General features: G+C 34.3%; 1 protein-coding gene across 2 annotated transcripts; it reads right to left on the reverse strand.

The window, feature by feature from the left end:
• Window positions 1-1,905: 1,905 nt before the first annotated feature.
• LOC114168639 (cytochrome P450 734A1-like) lies at window positions 1,906-6,479 on the reverse strand. Of its 2 annotated transcripts, none has more exons than XM_028053528.1 (5): window positions 6,339-6,479; window positions 5,691-6,190; window positions 4,171-4,415; window positions 3,204-3,567; window positions 1,906-2,515 (listed from the first exon to the last, which is right to left on the reverse strand). In XM_028053528.1, the coding sequence occupies exons 2-5, from the start codon at window positions 6,177-6,179 to the stop codon at window positions 2,096-2,098; spliced, it is 1,518 nt and encodes a 505-aa protein (XP_027909329.1). In that variant the 5' UTR covers window positions 6,180-6,190; window positions 6,339-6,479; the 3' UTR covers window positions 1,906-2,095. The 2 variants fall into 2 exon arrangements, with proteins under 2 accessions (XP_027909329.1, XP_027909338.1); XM_028053537.1 differs by having other exon boundaries at window positions 5,691-6,185; window positions 6,339-6,468.
• Window positions 6,480-20,809: the final 14,330 nt, after the last annotated feature.

Here is a 20,809-nt window from a genome sequence, read left to right on the forward strand (position 1 = left end):
CAACCTGACATCATCTCAGAGGATCCCCACTCATTTTCGGTAAGAACATGGACCATCTTATAGACCTCCATGCTATTCTGCAAACATCTTTAATCAATATTTGAAGAAACCTCAGCAGCAACAATCTGCCTCATTAGTCACTGCACTTGTCAACAATGAACCACTTTTCTCGTATTATGAAGAACCTTTGCAAAACTTTCAACAACTTGCCGCACCTATTGCTGCACCTGTTAAAAGTCGATTATCTACACATGAATTAAATATACGTCAGATGATGATAGCTGAGCAGAATAAGGAATTATCTATGGGAGAATTACGTAAATTGATGATGACTGAGCAGAATAATGAATTATCTATTTTTCTTTTCGGTACTGATACAGATTCTCTTTCAACTTTTAAAGACTAAATTCACAAGTCTTACTTCACAAAGAGTTTATATGGCGTAAGTATAAGTGTCCAAGTCTTAGTGCGTAGTTGTCAAAGGCTCATAGTTTGTCATGGCATGCACAAAGTCAGTTTATGGGTTTATGTTTAAAGTTCCATCCCCTAATAATGATGTTTTTCTCATCCCAGATCACGAGATGTGAAAGAAGAGAAAAAATAACAAGTGTGATTGGTGGTGACGTAATAACTTAATGTAAGAGAAAAGAGATATCATCAAACTATAGTTACTCGTAGAAGGTTTCTTGAGCCCGTGTTCCTTTGAAGTGAATTACTGTTCATGAGTAATTGAAACCGCTGATTTAAAGAATATATCACGTTCTTTTGCATGGAATGCAAAGCTGGACAAAACACTGATTTGTGGGATTTCTCTCATTATAGCATCCCGTTTGCTACATGAGATTTGAGAGTGATTCTTACCACTTTACTAAAATACCCCTGTTATTTTATCAGTATTGCACCATCATACACGGCCAAAAACAACTTGCCTCTACACTGTAAATATGTTGACGCTGAAGACACCAACAGCCACCACCAGCAACATCCAACAAAGGCAGAGGCGGAGACATCCTTTAACTCTGTTGTAGTGAAATGCTTTAATGCCCAACACAACAACTTCCTAGTACAAAAAATGCAATAAAAAATTTGGAATAGGTTTCATAAAAGAGGAAATCGGGTAAAAAAAGCATGCATGAAAAAGGGAACCAGTTCCAAATGAAAAGAGAATAAGTTCCAAAATCAAAGTAACTGGTTCCATTCATGTCTTCAATTTTTTTTTACAATTAATAAATATTATGAATAGGTTTATTCATCATCAAACAAATTTTAAAATTAATTACAACTTATCTAAATATCATTTTATATTACTTTTAACCCAAGGACAATTTGGTAATCTTATATTTTTTCAATTAAATTTTATTTTTTATTAGTCATATCAAATCCTTCTAAACTTTCACCATATTCACCTTCAAATCAATTTCACTATCACTTCCAAATTCCTTAAAAGAACAACATAAACTTCATTTTCAAATTCACCCAAATCAATTCTCTCTCCCTCAAATCATTATTTTCAAAAGCACACACCGTCATCGGTCATTTATCAAGTTTTGGTTGAGCAAAATATATTAGTTATACAAAACGAAAATGTTCCGTATACTTTAATATGTATCGTTCTAATTTTAATGTATATCACTATGCTTCAACTATGTGGTTGGCTTATTATAATCTGAGCTTCTCCAATTGTCAACCCACAAAACATTAAAGTACAATCAGACATTGATACAATAGGAGACAAGAATATGACCATATTTAATAATGACAAGACACAACTCAACTACGAGACAAAACAGAAAAGTATTCTAAAATTAAAAGATTGCTGATTTGTGCAATTCAAGTAGGACTTTTTCATGTTCTTTTCACATTCCTATGCACGATCTTCAAACAAGTAAAATTCAAGAGTAAACATACAAGCCAAATCTCTATATATATTTGATGATGCAACTAAGTTTATGCTGCTTTAGCTTGAAAAGGTTTCACTGGTTATGAGAGCTGGTTACATGAGGTTTACAAGTTAAAAGCGTAAAATGTTATAGCTACAATGTTTCAGGGATAAAAATCTAATTAGGACAGAAAAGGGAAAAGAAACTAACAATCATCAATATGAAATCCTTCTGAAAATGATTTGCGCACCACACTGAGGCTGCAAAGTGATAAAAAGTACAGGAGCATGCACATAGTTTGGAGATAGCACAAAACTGTAACTTTGAATGATCAAAGAAAGGGCAATCTTTGCCTCAACTATTGCCAAATTTTGCCCAACACAGGTTCGAGGGCCTAATCCAAAAGGAATGAATGCAGCTAAATGTTTCCGAGGCTCGCTAAATCTTGTTGGATTGAAGTTATGGCAATCTTCACCCCAGATTTCTCTGTCATGATGAACAGCAGTCAATGCTAAGTAGAGTTGAGTCTTAGCAGGAACATTAATGCTTCCAAGCATCACATCTTTAGATGCTTGCCTCATTAGCATCACTGCTGGAGGATAGAGCCGAAGTGTTTCGTTAATTATCATGCTAACCTGTTCGGAAATGTCAACCAACAATAATCAATGAAAATATACCAGAATTTTGCACTCACTCAAGGATATTATTTACTCTATGATCTAAATTGTCTGGTTCATTCTGTCTCCCACAATATACTACACTATTTTACAGGTCTTAACCATATTCCTAATTCATTGTGGTTGGAAATCCCATATATTAGAGATAAGACAAATTTAAGTGGTGCAAATTTCACCTGACAAACTGATTTTGTAAAGTTGAATTAAACTTAAAGTCCATTTTTTAAGATGGTATCAGAGTCATTGGAAGTCTAATCTAGAGAAATTTATTGTTGGTTAGATCTACCGTGTCTCTCACAATATAAGTGGTGAAATTTTGACTTTACAAATCGATTCTGTAAGGTTGAGTTAGACTTAAAATCTTCTTATTAAGAAAGTTAAATCATAAACTTCCCTTTTATATATGTTTGTTTTTGTTTTTATCTCCATGACCAAACTTTTCTGCATCTCTGGTTCAATTTATAATGCTGACATAGCATCTATATTATTGAATCTTAATAATAGTTCAGTTGACTAACAAGCAAAGATCTATCTATGATCTAACCAGTATTTAACAGGGTAAATGTATTGTAATATTCATTCCAACAATAACATATGCATTGTACTGATCCTCTTGGAAGGCAAGTGAAACAAAAGATGAACTTACAATCTTAAGGTCGCTTAAGTTGTCCGCAACAGGAAGTTGATTGTGTCCAATGACACGAAGAACTTCTTCACGTGCCTTACTTTGCCATTCCTGGTGTTTTGCTAATAGAAGAAGCGTCCAAGTTAACAAGTTAGCTGTAGTTTCCTTTCCAGCAAAGTAGATGGTTTTACATTCATCTATAATTTCTTCCACCCCTAACTTTTCTTCTCCACCAACCTCATTCTTGTAGGAACACATCAAAGAACTTAGTACATTTCTTGCATTTTCTCCCCTGTTGCTCTTGTTCTCAATAAGCTTCAGAATTGATTCACGTGTTTCTTTTTCTAGTCTCCACCTCTCCCTGTTCTTCCTAGTTGGCAAATACCTATTGTTTTTTTATCAAACACTAAAATTCAATGATGACGTCTCAAGAGGGAAAAATACCTGGTATAACATGAACTTCATTTGGAAAAAATTTATATGCAATTTATTTCTCATCTTAAATTCAGTTAAAGCAAGTTTTTAAATAGAACAACCTACAAGCTGGAAACTAATGGTTTAAATCTTTAGCACTTACTATTTGAGAAACGACCTGCTATTTCTCTACAGGTACAATACAACACATTAAGTTGTGATGGTTATTTTCTTATAAGCAAGGCTTGTGCTAAGGAAATATAGGTCTGGTAGCAAGATTGAACTTTGATATAGTAAATTTCTTGCACCCACCTACTTGCTTTCTATTTAGTGGCCTCATACATACTCCATCACTGTAAAATAACTTCTCTATTAACTTCTCTATTGTAATTTAAGTAACTATCAGGATCAGGATGTGAGGATGTAACTTGAAACAATAATACAGTATTTTAGGATATATAGAATAAGTTGTCATGAATAATATTTTTAGCTTAAAAGTCATACCAACTCTGATTTCTGATCTACATCTACATCTATATCTGTATCTATAAAAGTTAAGAGTTGGAAAAGTAACCTGAATCCAGGGATATAGACACTTCTAACTGCCTGTGAAAAAAGGTACATTTGTTGTTCCTGTAAGTTGAAAATATGCATGCCTTCTTCATAACTGCTGCCAAAAGCAGTCCTTGATATAACATCAGCGGAAAGATCATGAAGCTCTTTGTGTACTTCTATCTCAAATTCATCTTTTCCTCTTCTTTGGTCTTCCCATTTCTCCATCATCTTTGTCACACTAGCCACAATATCTGGCACCCATCCCTGCAACAGATTCATGATTCACTCTTTAATTAGTATTCTATGTTTTCATGATTTATCTCTTCAAACTACTTATTCCCTCCGCTGATAACTGTTTTCTCCTCTAATTCTAATTACCAAAACCAAAGTATAGTAATATATATATATATATATATATATATATATATATATATATATATATATATATATATATATATATATATTGACATTAGTATTCTATTATAATTTCACTAAGTCGTGTAAGTTTTTAATGTCCAATGATAAGGTAAGTTAGCAGCAAAAAACTCTAATTCTAATCGGGAATGAAGGACAAAAATATTTAGTGTTTAAGGTAAGCTTCGTCCTTTTATATTTTGACCTACTTTTGTTCCATAAAAAAAAAGCCTCAAAAAGAGAAAGGAACCAAACACCTTTCGAAGAAAAAAAAAATCTTTTAAGAATTTAAGAAATTTATTTTGCATGAAAGAAAAAAATAAAAACCTATTATTTTCAAAATAAAATGGCTAACAAAAACAAATTTAGAAGTAAACTGCACACTTTAATCTTTTCTTTCCCCTCTCTTATCTCGAACTAATGGCTGTTTAACCATAAAACACTTTAGTTTTAAAAGATTTTCTTAAGCTAAAATACTAAACCCTTTTTATTTTATTTTATTTTTACAATTCTTATTTTAAAATTTAATTTAAAGTAGGTTTTTTAAATTTTAAAAAGTTTAGTAAAACATTTAAATTAATAAATTTATCATATATATAATAATTTTTAAAATAAATTACATTGGTAACTATAATGTTTTCCAATTACACTAACATTTCATTTTTTTTTATAATTTTATACAAACCTTCATTTTTTAGAAGAAAATTACAATTTCACTCATATTTACAGTGTATACGCACTCCTTAAATTTTCAAAATATTTTACTTACACCCTTATACTACTATTTACTCTTAATATAAAACTTGAGAATGAGAAAGTATTAATGTTCTTGTTATCTTACTCTTTCATTTATGATTTCTTCAATTTTTTCTTATTGTTTTTCACATTTTGGATTTGGTTTTACTTATTTTAGAAAATAGTCTATATAACTCGTGACACAAACTATGCTGCAGTGACTTGTAATTTCAAATATTATAATTTAAAATATACCTTTTTATAGTTTTAAATTCTAAATTATGTAAGTCAAACTTCATTTCTAGATTATAAGACCCAACAATATCCCAAAACATTGATACTTTAAATTTTTTTCCCACTTCTATAGTTGCCACCACAAGAATAAGTTACCTTAACCAGCTCCAAGTTAAAGGCGAGGTTTATAATCCTTCTATGCAAAGCCCATTGTTCGCCCTCCAGGCCCACAAGGCCCTGTCCAAACAGCAACTTCGACTGAGGGTTGTACGGAACTTTCCCATACTCACCGCGCGTATTCGTTAGCACCTCCTTAACCATGTCCGGTTCAGTTATCGCCAACCGGGGCGTTGAACCGAACCAGTACAAGAAAGTTTTCCCGTGTGCGCGAGACCACCTTTCGTAAAATGGAACCACGCGTGCCAAGATGTTATCGTGCTCGAAAGCAGGGTTCTTCTCTGACTTCGCTTCTGCGTAGAGCCGTCGGATCTCCGACGAGTTCCCGACGATCGGACGATAGCCAGGGCCTCCTATCCCTTGCTTCTTGAAGTGACGCTCCGTTCGCCGTGGGACCCACAAATTTGTATAGAGAAACTTCACCGCGAAGAAAACGAGGAGAACTATGGCAGCGAGTAAAAGATTCATGTTGATCTAATCTGGCAATGAAAGACAAAAGTGAAGCATGAAAAGAGGTTAAAAAAGGAAAGAGTGAATAAGAGAAGAGCGTTGACTTTTTAATGGTGAGACTTAAGATTAAGAGGAAGAAAAGCTATTGCAGCAATGAAGGGTGAAATGAAACCTCACCTTGTGTTGTTTGAATCAATAAGAGAAAGAGGATCCAGAATTCAAATAGGGTTAGAAGAAGTGAAGTGGGAAGTCTTTGTTTGGCGATGGTGGAATAGTCAAATTATCATTACCTTTGTGTTTAGGGAACACGAAGAGTACACAAACATTGTTATAGTTATTCATTAATTATTATCGGTTTCTTCTAAACAAATCTATTTGTTATTTTTATGAAAAATATTTATAGATTATTTTATACTTGCATTCACAAGTACAATTTACTCATATTTTATTATAAATTTAAATAAAAATATTTTAATATAATTCTTCAAAATATAAACCTAAACAAAAATAAATGATTTTAAAATAAAATTTATACTAAAATAATAGTATTCATAAAAGGAAAATGGGATCTAGCAATAGTGTATTTTAAACTTTTGAAAATTTTCGTAATATTAATATTTCATGAAAATACTAAGGTGATATTATAATTTGAAATATATATTATCCTTCGTAACACCCATATTTGATAAAGATGACATAATTTTAGGTTGATAGATGGAATATAAAATATTTTTGTAAACTTTCTTTAGAAAAAAACTTTCCTTTGCTTAAAGACAATTTAACGATGTAACACTTCATTTAATTAATAACGCTAATTAAGGGAAATGTCATATAGTATAATAAAAGAAGCAAAATTAACTGAGTATAATGTCACTCTTACAACTAACTCAAATACTTAAAGGACGATAATAGAAACACACCATGATGCTGGATACAAAGTAATATAAAAGAATGATAATAACTTAAATAAATCCTAAGAGAAAACAATACATGGGCCTTAGTCCTAAATGAAAAGCCCAAAAGCAGAAGTCAGTCCAAAGGCTAAGCAGCGGAACCATCATCTCCCTGTTGACCATGGGTGTTCCTCGCATATGCTCACATCAACAAGTTGAGAGAGAACCACACAGCAGAACACACAACAAATAACAGAAGGGTAAGCTAGAGCCCAAAAATAGTTTTATCATGCAATCAGATACACTTTCACATACAATTTTACATACATCATCCAAGCATATTATGACCTTCCAAACAATATACTAAGACTCGACACGACTCATTCGGATACATATAATCTAGTCGGATTCAACGGATGCTTGCACTTGTGGTGGATTTCTCTGCTCACCCCTGAGCTGCTCACCCCCGAGCTAAGTGTTACAAGTGTTACAATGTCTCAGGCCTCCTGCTACTCTCACCACAAAAGTCAATCCGCTATAAGTGAGACTAACTGACTCCTTAGAGTGTCAGGATGCAACCTTACCTTGAATCCTTACCAAATTATATAGATGGGGCACCACCATGAACTCCATCTAACAGGGGTCATGGAATTACGTCCCGACCACTGAAGCACCACCAGGAGGTCTCACGTAGAGGCTCATGGATTTACGTACTGACCACATACCAATCATACTCAAACAACCAAACAATATTAATTATGCATTTAAACCTCATGTCAACCTCTGTAACTCATCCTCATTCATATTCCATGTTGAATCCATATCATCTCATTCATCCCAATTCGTGAATATAGAATTTCATCTCATAACAATATCATGCCACTTTAATACCAACCATTTCATTAAAATCACATGCCAAGATCATACCAAACCTATCATCCCCAATCCAAAGGTCACACAGTTCATGCATACTTAACCCATTCATGCTTTAATAGGTTAACAAAATCATACAACAAATCACCAATCAAGACATGAGACAGAACAAGCATCAAACCAACACATGCGTCAGTCTCGCTCAAGCCAGGAACCCTCGCTCAAGCGAAAGGGTTCTTTCGCTCAAGCGACTGGTCGTCGCTTAGGCGAGACTACCAACAGTGAGGGTTGTTGTAACATGAATTCTCGCTTAGGCGAGCCCCTCCTCGCCTGAGCGAGGCCACCCCTCGCCCAAAGGCGAGGTCCCTCTCCTGGGTTGAAAATTGTAGCGACGTACCAAGGTCCCCATGCGTCCCCGCTTAGGCGAGCCCCTCTCGCCTGAGCGAGATGTCTCCTCGCTCAAACGAGAGCTCTCCGCCTGAGCGAGAGCTCGAGTGTGAATTTGGCCTGTTTCCGCATACCAAACAAGCATACCAAGGCATTTCATGCATTCACAATAACACACCAACCATAAAATCGAAGAACAACCATAGAACCAATAGGAAATCAACACACATGAGTAAGCCCTAACTTCCCTTACCTAAAAATAGCTACTAAGGGAGATCTTGGGCACGAATAGAGATGCACCACAGCTCCTAAGGCAGTTCAGTGAGCTAAAGACGAAGATATTAGAGCAAGGACAGATTACTACAGTTATCCCTAGTGGGAGACACAAAGTTCAACTAGCAAACAAAGTGTATGGATTGAAACAACTTATGCAAAATGGAATGTGCTTGAGCTTGCTAGATCAAGAGTTGGGACCAAACCCTAGCAGAGCTTTATGTTGCGAAAAGGGAAGAGTTTGACGGTTGTGTTTTCTGTAAAATGGAGTGAATGGATGAGATTAGGGCAGATTAGGTCTGAATTTCCCATTAGGTCATCCCTTAGGCCCAATAGATTGGGGCAACCCTTAAAATAAAAGGGACGAAATATATGTGGGCCTTACAAATAACATGTAAATACAAAAAGACAAGGCACAAAAATATTTACTTTGGATAAATTTATTGGATTACATTCAATTTCTTTATTAATACAATCAAGTTCTATCGTGTAGAATATCTTTACAAAATACAAGGTAAGTATTTTTTGGATAAACAACTTCTAATTAAAATAAGTTATATTTGGATTGTTGTTATTTAGTTAAAGTCAAATATTTTTTAGAATACAACCACTTTAAATTATAATTAAATGTTATTTGAAACACAATCACTTCTACTTAAAATGAAGTATTCTTTAAAACATAAACACTCTTAGTTAAAATTGGACATGCATTTTGGAACACATTACTCTTGACTAAGTTAAAATGAAATTAATTTAAAAAATTACAAGTGTACTAAAAGAAGTGTGTCATTAAGACAAATACAAATGAAGTTCACTCTTTTGTACACATTTGAGATTTATCTCTTCAAAAAATAAATGAATACTATTGTTTTAATGAGCTAGGTTCTACACATTTGAGATTTATCTCTTCAAAAGCTTGAAAGCATTCTTGGTTCATGTTTTTGAATGCATCTCTTTTATATGTATAAAGATTTTTGAAATAATTGTTGTGAATCATTAGTTGTTCATTATGAATGTCATTAAAATTCTTCTTCATGTTGCACTTCTCTTCGTTCAAGCATAGTGATGCATTATGGGAGGTCTTCATAAAACTGACATTTAGTCTTTTCAAAATAGTTAAATAGAATAAATTTAAAGTTTAATTATGCCCTTGGTCTCCATTTTAGAGTCAAAATCTTAGTTTGGTACCTGAATTTATAAAAGTATCAAATTGGTCCCTTTTTTGTTTAAAAGTCTCAAGTTTGCCCTTTCTGTTAACTCTGGCTAGAAGGCGTTAAAGGGGTGTCACATGTCAGTTCCAAGATTGTTTGAATTTTTTTTTAAAAATAAAATTTTGCCACGTGTCAAGTTGTCGTCGTGCCACATGGCAGTTGTAAAAATAATTCAATTTCGTCCCTATCCAAATTAAAACAAAAATTAATTTTTATATAAATTTTATACAAATATTTTTATGAAATTTGATATTTTTATTGAAATTGATATTTTTATTATATATTTTTAACATAGCTAAGTTTATTTAAAATTGTGTTTCACATTCAACTTTACTTCAAATTTTAAATTCATATGTTTTTTATTGTTACATGAACTAGTTAATTTATGAATTTTTTTTCTATTAACAACTTTAAAACAATTTTAAATAAAGTTCAATGTAAAATATTAATTAAATGAAGTTAATTTGGTTAAAAATATTTAATTGAAATAGCAATTTTGATAGAAATATTTGTGTATATTTATATAGAAATTAAATTTGATTTCAATTTGAAGAGGGACAAAATTGTTAATTTTTACAAAAATTGGGACTAAATTGAGACAAAAATTAAAATAAAAGGGACCAAATTGAGATTTTGGAACTGACATAAGTGACAAATGTCATTATCACTGTCACATCACTCTGTCACTGCCACGTGGCACGACGACAACTTGACACGTGGCAAAATTTTTATTTTTTAAAAAAGATTCAAAAAAAAAATAATAAATAAAAGTCAAAAAAATCCAATAACTGACACGTGGCACTTCCTCTAACGGCGTCAACCCAAACTTAATCGAAAGGGAAAACTTGAGACGTTTTAATAAAAAAGGGGACAAATTTGAGACTTTTAAAAATTCGGGTGCCAAGTTGAGATTTTGACTCCAAAATGGGGACCAAAGGTATGATTAAACCTAAATTTAACTATAGATTTTGAAGAAATTTTTGACATGTACAAGTCTTTGTGAGACCTCTTGTAAGATGAATAGAGAAAATATTCTTTACATCATAAAATAAACATTTATAATATTAGAATTGTATTATAAAATACTTATGAATATATATTTTTCTTGCCAAACAAAAATAAGTACACAAGATGTTATGTTTTTGTAATTCACAAAAAAAAATTTCACCCATTATGATTTAATTCTTAAAATCATATTTTATATTTTATTATAACACTTAATTAAAATAATGTAAGGATGATAAACTTTTCTCTATCCATATAAATTTATAAAAAGAATTTCTAAATGACTTTTTAATCGTTAATATTTATTCATCAAAAATTTTAATTTTAATTTCTTAATTCTTTAAAAGTACTTGGTATTTATTACAAATTTTATTAGTGAGTATTTTAACAATTTTTTTATCCTGATAATAGACGCAAAGGAACGATTTCAATAAAAAAAACAAAAATTAAACAAACAAAAAATTTAAATGAAAATAAATTTATTTAGATAAAAAGAAAAAAAGGAAAGCAAATAAAAAAGAAAATGTTAAAGAGACATACAAAAAATTGATAACAATTTGGATCATAAATATATATTATAAATAATTAAATATTATAGGACAAAATATTAAAGTGATCTAATTATATATATATATATATATATATATATAAAATGAAAATATTAATTATATATATCCACAATATTCTAATTTATCGAAGGGGTTGAATTTGGAATATTAACTTTTAGAAAAATTAATCAATAAAAGTTAGATAAAGTAGGTATAGTCTTTGTAAGCACATATGATATATTGCTTACATATGATATACTCATGATCTTTTTTCTTTGTTCCCATTAAAAAATAAAATCAAGACTACACTTTCAGGTGCTTTTACGGTTAAAAATTCAAGTATCATCCTTTTATCTACGGTTTCCAATAACCGTTTTACTTTCTGCTCTTTGCTTTCGCATTCTACTCTTTAGAAATATGGAAAACTACTCAATTAATTTAGGATTTATTATTTTTTAATAATTAATTTTTTGTGATGCATAATCTAACAAACACCACTCGTTCTTTAGTTATTTTCTTCATAATTTCCTCTTAGTAAATAAACTAAATTAAATACCAGTTCTAATAAGTAATTAATGATTACATAATGACTTAAAAAGTGGTGTAAATTTAATTTTGAAGTTAATGGACATGCAATGATAGTGTAAAGTAGTTTTGCACAATATTTGTAAGGCCCACTTTAATTTTGTCCAAGGTTTAAGGGTATACCCTAATATGTTGGGCCTAAGGCTGGTCCATAGAGTGTCTAAAACCCTCTCATTCTAACCTTCTCATTCTGCCAATTTTTCAGAAAAAAAAAAAACAGTTATCCTTTTCCCCTCTTAAAACTGCAGTAGCAAGCTCTCTAGGGTTTGAGTGGGCTCCCTTATTTCCCCTCCATTGAACGGTTTCCTCAAAGTAAGTTGAACTCTCTTTTGTTCCTTTCTATTTCCCCTCTGTTGAACGATTCCCTCATAACCTCATCTTCGTTCGTCCTATGCTATTTTCAGTTCTGTTAGCTGCTCTTGTTTTAGGTGCTAGTCCGCTAAGGGTCTCATTCTCTTTGAGTTAATGATGAAGGATTATCTTGTTCCTTTTTAAGATTATTGAATATGGTGTGAGTTGATTAAGAAAACCAAGGAAATTCCCACTGGACATTAAGATAGCAAGCTATCTAGATGTGAAGGTTCCTTTCCAAGGTTCTAGAGAGGATGAGAATGGATTGATGGGGAGTAAGAAATCAAAAGGAAAAACATATAATAGAAACAATATAAACCAAGAAGAGTAAAGAAACATAAAATGAAAAGCAAGGGAAATGGGAGGAATGGAGGATTCACGCCACTACAAGGCTAGGCTAGAAGAAGCCATGGCAACCTTGAAGATGAGTGGTGTATGCCGCCACTTGCCAAGGCAAGATAAGGCTTGAAAGAACTCCACTCCCTAAGGAGGAATGCTCTCACAAAAGGTTGAAACACAAAGTGTATAATTTCTCCAAAATGTTCAACCCTTGTACAAGTGTTAGAGGTCCCCTTAAATAGACAAGTCTAGGGGCCCCTTAGCAAAACAACTAAGTTAAAGGATTACAAAAGAAACCTAGCATATTCTAGAAAGTAGGTCATCCTAGGGTGCACATGGGTGAATTTTCGTCCAAGCCATCTAGGTGGCAAGTCTTCATGGCCAAGGCTCCCAAAGGAAGGTTCTAGAACATTCTAGAAGACTTGGTGTCCAAGGCATGTGGGCCTCCTCTTTCTAGATGCTTCTAGAAAGTCTTATTCCTTCTCTCTCTTCCTTAGGACGCCAAGTGTCTCCTATGTGGTCCTCCTCCTTTCTTATTCCTACAAAAGCAAATTAAGGAATTTATTAGCATGTTGGTTTAAGGTTAAGCTAATCTTTTGAGTCAACAAGTCAACCCAAAGTCAAGGTCAACAAGTCAACTCAAAAATAGTCAACCAAGTCAACTTAAAGGAATTTTAAACTAAAGAAAATAAAAGCAAAGGAAGGGATCAAGGAACTCCCTTTCTTATAAGCATGTGCCATGGGCCATCATCCTTGGTAGGGATCAATCCTTTATCAGTTAACAATTTCCAAGTAAGGGAAGCTAGGGTTCTTCGTATTTTCTGAATGTTTGTCTATTTTTGGTTTTACTTTGTGTTCGTATGGCTTGTGTGCTACTATGGATATATGGAATGCCTTGTTATGTTGTTTTGGATTGAATGTGTGGCAGATGCAGGTGAGAACAATGGCTATAACTGGTATTCTCGCCCAAACGAGCTTGTCTCGCTTAGGAGAGAATAATAGAAACTGGCCCAGGTTCCTATTCGAGCTTTCGCTCAAGCGAAGAGCTTTTATTTGAGTGACGAATTATCTCACTCAAGCGAGAAGGGCTCGCCTAAGCGAGAACTCGTGGGAACCTGGTGTGTTTCGCTTCAGTAGTAGCTCAAGCGAGGGGGTCTCTCTTTTAGGCAAAGGGCAGTCTCGCTCAGACGAGGAGATCTTGCCCAAGCGAGAATTTGCGAAACCTGTAGTGCTCTCTGATGGCAATCTTGCCTAAGCGATAGCCTATAGCTTGAGCGAAAAGTCTCTTTCGCCTAAGCGAGGGCCATGGCTTGAGCGAGACTAGTGCATGTCCTAATTCTATTCTCTTCCTTGTTTTCGATGATTGGTTGCATGATTAAGTGGATTCCTCAAATTAAAGTATGAAACATGTGAATATGTATGCATTATCTGTTGGTATGGGCTAGAATTCATGAGCTTGGTATGATTATGCGTATGGAACATGATTAGATGGTTGGTTGTATCTGGGCATGAGATTGGTATGCATGATAATTCTATAATTGGTTGAAGAGATATGGCTATGGTATAGGTAGGACGTAATTCTATGAACCTCTTGGTGAGAGTTCATGGTGGTGCCTCATATAATGGACGTAATTCCATGAACCCCTTGGTGAGAGTTCATGGTGGTGCCTCACGTAATGGACGCAATTCCATGACCCTCTTGGTGAGAGCTCATAGTGGTGCCTCAAGTAATGGACGTAATTCCATGAACTTCTTAGTAAGGTTTCATGATGGTGCCTCAATATATAATTAAGTAAGGATTCAAGTAAGAATTGCATCCTGAAGCTCTAAAGAGTCAAATAGTCTCAAGTAGAGCGTACTGACTCGAGTGGTGAGAGTAGCAAGAGGCCCTAGTCTTTGGCATCATTATGGCCTTAGATATTTGAAGGCTAACCTTGTGCGTGGTAGGGTGAAACCCATTGACAATGGCTCTGTAGAGCACTAGAGGCTGTAAGACCCGTGAAATTTAATTAGTTAAATAAATAAATAATTAATAAATGCGGATAGTGTGAGCTTTTATGACATTTAATTCTAACTTGTATAACGTGGAAAAGTACTGGCTTAAATGGTTAAGAGTACTTGTTTATGTGAGAAGACTTGTGTTCGAGTCATATGTATGTTATTTATGTGTTATTTAATTATTTATATTGTTTTTAATAATATGAGTGAGCATGTTGAATGATGTGATAACTATATAATTATATAAATCATTATGAAACATTAACTGGTTAAATGGTTATGCATTGATTTGGCATTTGCATGGTTATAGGTTCAAACCTTGGTGATCCCAAATTAAACTTTCTTTTGCCAAAATTTCCTTTGGTATGAAGGTGAAAGGGCATGGAAACCCTAGTTGGCTAAGGAGCAGCCAAGGGTGGCTGGAAAACAGACCATAAAGGACCATTGAATGGTAATTAACATTACCATTACGCCTTAATTTCGTTTTGGTAAATTAACCTAGCAAAAAGGCACCATTAAAAGGCCAATTTTTAGTAAGAGGAAAGGTTTTACAAGGCTGTGATTGTACTCAGAAAACAGAGCAAGAAAATCTAAGAGTGGTGAGGTTTGAGTGAAGCTTTGAGGCTGATTTGAGGAGAACTAGGGAGGACTTTGGTGTTCAAGGGAAGACCACAATTATCAAGCTTTTAAGCAAGGAAACCAGGTTAGGGGAGCTGGACTCCGTTATTTTTATTCGTGTCATTATTTTCTTGAGATGTATGATGAATTGGATGCACATATTCTGCTTATTCATGTGATTTTTTGTGTTTCTGGAATTTTTCTAGAAACCGCCTAGCGGGTGATGAATTACCGTAAGGCGACACATCATTTTTGCACTAGTTTTGGGTTCCTGAAGAGGAACCACCTGGCGGCACCTCCTTAGCTGTCAGGCGACACATAACTGCAACCCAGGTTCTGGGTTTTTAGTTGAATTGCCTAGCAACGATGAACAACCACTAGGCGACGCGTATCAATTTGACTTAATTTTTGGTGTTTTGAGGTTCTGGGTTGATTCTGTTCGGGGAGAAAGACAATACTAACTATTTGGAAATTATTAGAATCCAGAATTCAATGGAATATATATAATAGTGGATTCAATTGAGTGAAAATTATATGAACTTGTATATTAGGGTTGATGATTGGGAATATTCAAATTCGCACTATGTTAAGTGGTAACGTGAGAGGAATCTCGTATGTTGAGGGTGGTATGAGAGAACCTTGAATCTAAGCACATGAATGTAACCTCTTGAATCGTAAATCGATTGAAACCAGAGCAGTAGAGATTGGTTAAGGTTCGCAGGTGCTGTGAAGAGTTTTGGGTTCCTAGAATCACAGGAACCGCCTAGCGGCACATAGTTTGCCGCCAGGCGCTGCATCAGTGTGCGGGCTTTGTGGGTTTGCTGTCCTGTGGGGGATTGGAAAGTTCTTACAGATCATGTGTCATACAAATTTTAAGGACTGAAAATATTACAAGGATGGGCCAAAGTTAGAACTTAGGGTAAATATTACCAAGGTAATTATGAAGTATTGAGATATGGATGATTTAATATGAATGGAAAATTCTATTTTTGGTGAATTGGTGAGTCTATATGGTTAAATCATTGTAATGGATTGATGGTATGATGGGTAAGAGTTCATAAACACTTATAAGGGAGATTAGATGAATAAACTAGAATTTTAATCCATGGAATAGATTGAAGTCATGAGATGAATTGGATTATATTAAGACTGGAGTATCACCAGTAGGATTCCTCATTACTTGCAAGGTGGATTACATAACATTGGTGTAAAGCATAAGAGTAACATAAAGTTATATGTGAAAAAGGATTTTAAGTATATGATTTTAAATGAGAAATTCTGAGTGTAGAAATTTTGGTGATGGTAAGGTGTTTAGGTGTTTTTATGAACCAAGGTATAAAAACTGGATTGGTTAAGAGAATATGTGAATAAGGGAATGAACAACAATACCTGGAAATCGTACCAGAACCAGTACTGCGCAAGTATTGGTGTGGCGCCTGGTGATATTATGCAACCTGCCAGGCAGAAGTTACCCAATAGAAGTGGACTGGAACGCGAGGCGCCTGGCGACAACGCAGGTTACGCCAGGCGACAATTGTAAGGGCATGGGCACCAAAGGCGCTTGGCGCTTGGCGGTACGTGTCCCCCGCCAGGCGGCCTGGAAGTGTGATGCGCCTGATGCATTGTGATTGGCACCAGGCGATGGTGCTGCAGCAGATGTGCTTTGCGCTTGCTTTATGTGCGTGATCTACGAGGCTTATATGATACTTCAAAGGTCGACTTGCTGATGTTCCTTGAGTTGAGCTCGAAACGTATCCCTTGAGTTGAGCTCGGGATAGGGGTTAAGCTCGTGGCATTCGTCGAGTTGAGCTCGAAATGGCATCCCTCGAGTTACGCTCGGGATGGCGGATGAACACGAGGAACCCTTGAGTTGAGCTCGGGTTGGCGAGTGTTGCTGGTGTGAGTGTGCTGGTTGTGGCCAGTACGGATAGGTCCAGATAGATTGCCCTCCTCAGTAGTTAGCTGACGAGTTTGGTAGTCTTGGAATGTTGCGAACTATGTTCGTATTTGGGAACTCCACCTGGCGTTACGGTGTATGATCCGTAGCAATGGTTTCCTACACGTGCTCTATCGGTTGTGACCGATGGGTATGACAGCAAGTCATCTTGAGGTACTCACTAGAAGATTTAGAACATGAATAACCTGGTTGTGGCCAGATGATATGGAATCAAAGGAGGGATTTCATTTGGTGTGATTGACGATGATCGTGTGCGCGGTACACGTGAGCAGATGATGTGATTGTAGGTGGATCTGGTGAGGCTTAGAGACGGAGCGGGGATAGTTGGGGATATTTCATCATGGGTTTATATTTTATGATTTTAAATCAGTTGTAAACTTTTATGTTATTGGACCATAATTTTATAATGGATGAATACTCGTTTTGAATTTCAGTTATTTTTATCGCGCAATAAATTTTAAATTTCCCGCGTTTTGGGAATATAAGTTATAATAAATGAAGTTTTATTATTTATTTCTTTATTCTATTATTTAAATTCATAATATCCTGACGGTATGTTACAGAGGTCACCACAAGTGCAAGCATCTAGTGAATCTGACTGATTATATGTATCTGGATAATTGAGTCTTACAGTCTTGCTTGGTTGCTATCACATGCTTGGTTGATTCATGTATTATTGACTTTTAAATTGCATGCTCACTTTTATGATAAAACCTTTTTACTCTAGTTTACTCTTTCTGTTGGTTGGTGTGCTTTGTGTGTGGTTTTCTCATTTTGCGATGATCATCAATTTATTGATTGAGCAGATGTGAGAAGTCCTCGTGGTCATCAGGGTGATGGAAAGTCCGCTGCATAGCTAAATCTTGGGTTGGATTCCCTTGCTCCGAGTACACTTTTAAAGCACTCTGGCCTATGTACTACTTTGCTCTTTGAGCATGTATTTTGAATAACTGTCAAACGTTTTAATCTCATTCTTTTGTTTATGGCATTGTGGTGTGCCTTGGTTAATTTTCTAGTACCTTTTGGATAATTGTAAGGATTGACACATATACTCATGACATTTCTCTTTTATTATAATCTATGTGATGTTTCATTTAATTAAACTTATTTATTAAATAAGACGATACAATATCAATCAATTAGAAACTATATATATCTTTTAACATATTTTTGTAAAAGTTGATAAAATTATTATACATGAATTATTATGATTTAGTTAGAGTGTAAAATTGTATAGCAATATCATAGCATAGTCTATTTTCTCTAATATTATAATCTTTCGATAATTTTATTTACATGTGATTACATAGTATGGTGCGTTCATCGCCCATGCTTAAAAGAAAAAAAAAATACACACCTATGTATATATAGTTACAAATTTAAAGATGAATTTAGGGTATGAATCTAAGTGGATACGAGGGAAAAAGAGGTGAATGTGAGATTATTTAGATTAAGGGAAAAATAATGAGAAAGATAGATATTTGAGATGAAACTATATAAAAGTTATGTGATAATTTTGATGGATTAAAAAAAATACTTTAATGGATAAAAATAAAATACTATTATTTTGTCCTTAGTCATAAAAATAATTTAAAATAAAATATAATTAGTGCTAATTATATTAAAATAAAATTTTTATTACTATTATTACATATTATTATTTTGTATTAGTAATGAGTTGTTAATATAATTAATGTAATTCACTCTTTGTATTATGTTAAGAAAAAGGGTAATGATACTTTAACCCTATAAAACTTACCCAATTTTTACCCGGTGACATGTCAATTGATGTGGAATTTTGGAGTTCAGTTTTGAAAAAGAAAAATTGATGCTTACGTGACATTTTGGTGAGACCGCTGAAATTGAAAATAGATTAGGGCGCGTGACGTGTTTAGTTCTCATTCACTCCTCCTTTAAAACACTCACCTTTCCCTCACTATCATCTTCAACCCCCATTCACAGAAAAATGCAGAGGCGGAGTAAGACCTAGTCCTATCTCTTTCACCACGAATCAGTCGCCGCCTCTCGACGCCATATTTGTGGAACTACAAAAGTGCTTTCGAAGGTGGAACCCGCAAGCTGTGCACTTCGTTACCGTCTACGGCCGCACCAACGAAGCCAGTTGCTGTTAGAGTAGTGGCTGGTGCAGTCAATGTCCCCTTTTCTTGTTTTGCAGGAAATCCCTTTCTTCTTCCCATTGTACACGCTTACCCACAATTGCATTGATTCCTTTGGCGAACACTGCTACCAGCGTCGTCGTTTGTCGCCACTACTATGACGGGACACCGCTATGACGGGAAACTCCATTGCCACTGCTTCAAGGTTATTGGTAAGTTTAATTGAAAAAAAAAATATTTAGGGTTATGATTTTTGTTTTGAAACTTTCTAATTGAAAACAATCACAGAATCAGAATTGATGGAGGGCAAATCCAATGGTGGGAAGCAACGACAAGGTGGCATTAGAGAGTAATTTTGAATTGTGCAACAAGGGCTCGTGCTTGGAGCAACATCAAAACCATTGGGGTTTTATGCAGGGATCTAAAGTGGGGTAGCTCACTTGGCTCAAATATTATGGTGTGTATTTAGGATTAAAATTGCTACGTTATTTTGTTTCCTTCGTTGTGAATATATGCATGCAGCTTCTACAAGACACTGGGTGACATTTCATTGGCCACTTAAAGAAGCCCTCTCCATCTACTCTATCATTGCCTCTATTGGTTCTTGTTCCTTCTTCTATTCATTGCAATGCATATATCATCGGTGTTTCCTTTGTAGTGATTATGTATTGATCTTGATTAGATTTTGAAAAGTGGATCTCATTGTGGTATTAGATATTGATTTATATTTATTAATATTTTAGATTCAAATGCTTTTGGGTGCTTCCTGTGATATTTGTTTGGAATTAATCCTTATTCTCATGTTAAGAACAATGGTCAATATAAGCAGATAAAGCGCATTGAAGGGGTTTTAAGCACTGATATTGTTGGTTAGATTTATACCGTTGGAATTCTTTCTTTGGTTATCATGCAAATGCTCATACTAGTTAATAAAAATTACTAGCAATTCTTTGAGTGTATGTGTTTTCACATGGCACCAAAACTTTGTTCTTAGTATGCGATATTTTTAGTTCTTGATATTTTTATAATCTTATAGTTCTTACATGGACCTATGCTTAAACATGTTAACTGATCCACCCCAAATTCAATACAAAATTTGGATAAGCTAGATTACATGTAAGTGACGATTTGATTTACTCACCAAAAGATTAGATAAAAAGTATCACATAACTTGTACTCAACTACTAATATTAGCAAAATTGGTTGCTTTCTTATTTATTGGTTTAATGTAGATTTCTGACATAATTCTCTGAGTGGAGGAATTCAGGGCTAGATGTTGAGTTTCAAAAATAACATGTTCGCATATTTTCTTTATTTTTGTTTCATGAATTGCATAATTTAAATATCTTATTCCAGTACTTGGTCCTTTGTACTATGTGCTACATTCAAATTTCACATTTCATTATTTTCTACTTTCTTTTTGTTTCATAAAGTTACATAATGACACTTACAAGGTTATTATCAAATTAGTTAATAGCTTTAGACCATAAATG

The sequence above is a fragment of the Vigna unguiculata genome, chromosome 2 (assembly GCF_004118075.2).
Source record: "Vigna unguiculata cultivar IT97K-499-35 chromosome 2, ASM411807v1, whole genome shotgun sequence".
NCBI lineage: Eukaryota > Viridiplantae > Streptophyta > Magnoliopsida > Fabales > Fabaceae > Vigna > Vigna unguiculata.

Excerpts from the sequence above, each read along its gene's own strand:
- LOC114168639 (XM_028053528.1), bottom strand. The coding sequence starts at position 6,179 with ATGAATCTTTTACTCGCTGCCATAGTTCTCCTCGTTTTCTTCGCGGTG. Across the intron at positions 4,416-5,690 it reads TTAACTTGGAGCTGGTTAAG|GGATGGGTGCCAGATATTGT; the intron begins GTAACTTATTCT and ends AATCTGTTGCAG. Across the intron at positions 2,516-3,203 it reads ACTTAAGCGACCTTAAGATT|GTTAGCATGATAATTAACGA; the intron begins GTAAGTTCATCT and ends ATTTCCGAACAG.